Raw genomic sequence first — 1,386 nt, forward strand, 5'->3', positions numbered from 1 at the left:
CCCCATGCACTTGTTCCTGTGTCTCAACTAATCCTAAGGGATCCCTCTGTGAACAGGCAGGGAGTAAGGGGGTTCCAGATCCACTGTTCCGCATCCAAACAATTGGAATTGACCTCAATATCATTATTCAAAACCCCTCGGACCCTATCTGGGGAATGCAAGTTTCCTGGACCTTGGCCCTTTTCCAATTCAATTGGAATAGGGGCAGGAATGGGAAATCTGAACTGGGAGACAGGATGACTCTCACTGTGAGCGGTGGAGATAAGGACCATCCCCTTCCTGTCCCATTATCTCCTATAGGACCTCTGGAATCAGTCCTCAAAGATCAACACCCACAGCCCCCAGGTGTCCCTGACTGTCCCGAAGCCCCCAGAGATACCAGTAACCTCAAGAGCACTTGTCCCAGTCCCGCAAACGCCATCCATTCATTTGCCCGCTCGAAACTTAAATCTTTTTCTTCTCCTAGAATCTACCCATTGGCTTGAGAATATAACAAATCATAAGCTGGCTCAAGATTGCTGGGTCTGCTCTTTCGCTGCCATATCGTCGCCATCATGGGTCACATGCACGCTCCCAGGAAGGGCCTGTCCCAGTCTGCTCTGCCGTACTGCCGCAGCGTGCCCACGTGGCTGAAGCTCACCTCAGACGACGTGAAGGAGCAGATCTACAAGCTGGCCAAGAAGGGCCTGACGCCCTCCCAGATCGGTGTGATCCTGAGGGATTCTCATGGCGTGGCACAAGTACGCTTTGTAACTGGCAACAAAATTTTGAGAATTCTAATGTCCAAGGGACTTGCCCCTGATCTTCCTGAAGATCTTTATCACTTGATCAAGAAAGCTGTTGCTGTTCGAAAGCATCTTGAGAGAAACAGAAAGGATAAGGATTCTAAATTCCGTCTGATTCTGAACGAGAGCCGAATTCATCGGCTGGCTCGGTACTACAAGACCAAGAGAGTGCTCCCACCCAATTGGAAATATGAATCATCTACAGCCTCTGCTCTGGTTGCATAAGTTTTGGTTTGTGTACTAAAATAAAGTCACGTCTAACTGAAAAAAAAAAAGATTGCTGGGTCTGTGTAGACCCCCAACCCCCATTCTTTATGGGCTCTGCTTTACAAGATACTGTTAGGGAAACTTCTACTGCTGACCTATGCACCTGGGACCTGGCTAAGCTTACACTGGGTGACTTGCAGGTAACAGGCACCTGCTTGACCACTTCCTCCACATCTCCCTCGAATCCCCTCCATAGATTCTGCTCCAAAACCAAAGAAATGACTAATCCCGAATCTGATCCCTACTGGTTCATGGCCCCACCTGGTTCCTGGTTGGCCTGCAAGGATGGCCTGACCCGATGTGCCCGTGCCTTGATACTGCTGAAAAAGGAGGA

General features: G+C 49.6%; 1 protein-coding gene across 1 annotated transcript; it reads left to right on the forward strand.

Annotated features, from left to right (window-relative positions):
- Nucleotides 1-529: 529 nt before the first annotated feature.
- LOC118833205 (40S ribosomal protein S13-like) lies at nt 530-1,026 on the forward strand. Its single transcript, XM_036740583.1, has one exon. The coding sequence runs from the start codon at nt 555-557 to the stop codon at nt 1,008-1,010; it is 456 nt and encodes a 151-aa protein (XP_036596478.1). The 5' UTR covers nt 530-554; the 3' UTR covers nt 1,011-1,026.
- Nucleotides 1,027-1,386: the final 360 nt, after the last annotated feature.

This window comes from Trichosurus vulpecula (assembly GCF_011100635.1).
Source record: "Trichosurus vulpecula isolate mTriVul1 chromosome X unlocalized genomic scaffold, mTriVul1.pri SUPER_X_unloc_3, whole genome shotgun sequence".
NCBI lineage: Eukaryota > Metazoa > Chordata > Mammalia > Diprotodontia > Phalangeridae > Trichosurus > Trichosurus vulpecula.

Bases quoted from the DNA above. Each gene is read 5' to 3' on its own strand.
- LOC118833205 (XM_036740583.1), top strand. From the start codon at position 555: ATGGGTCACATGCACGCTCCCAGGAAGGGCCTGTCCCAGTCTGCTCTG.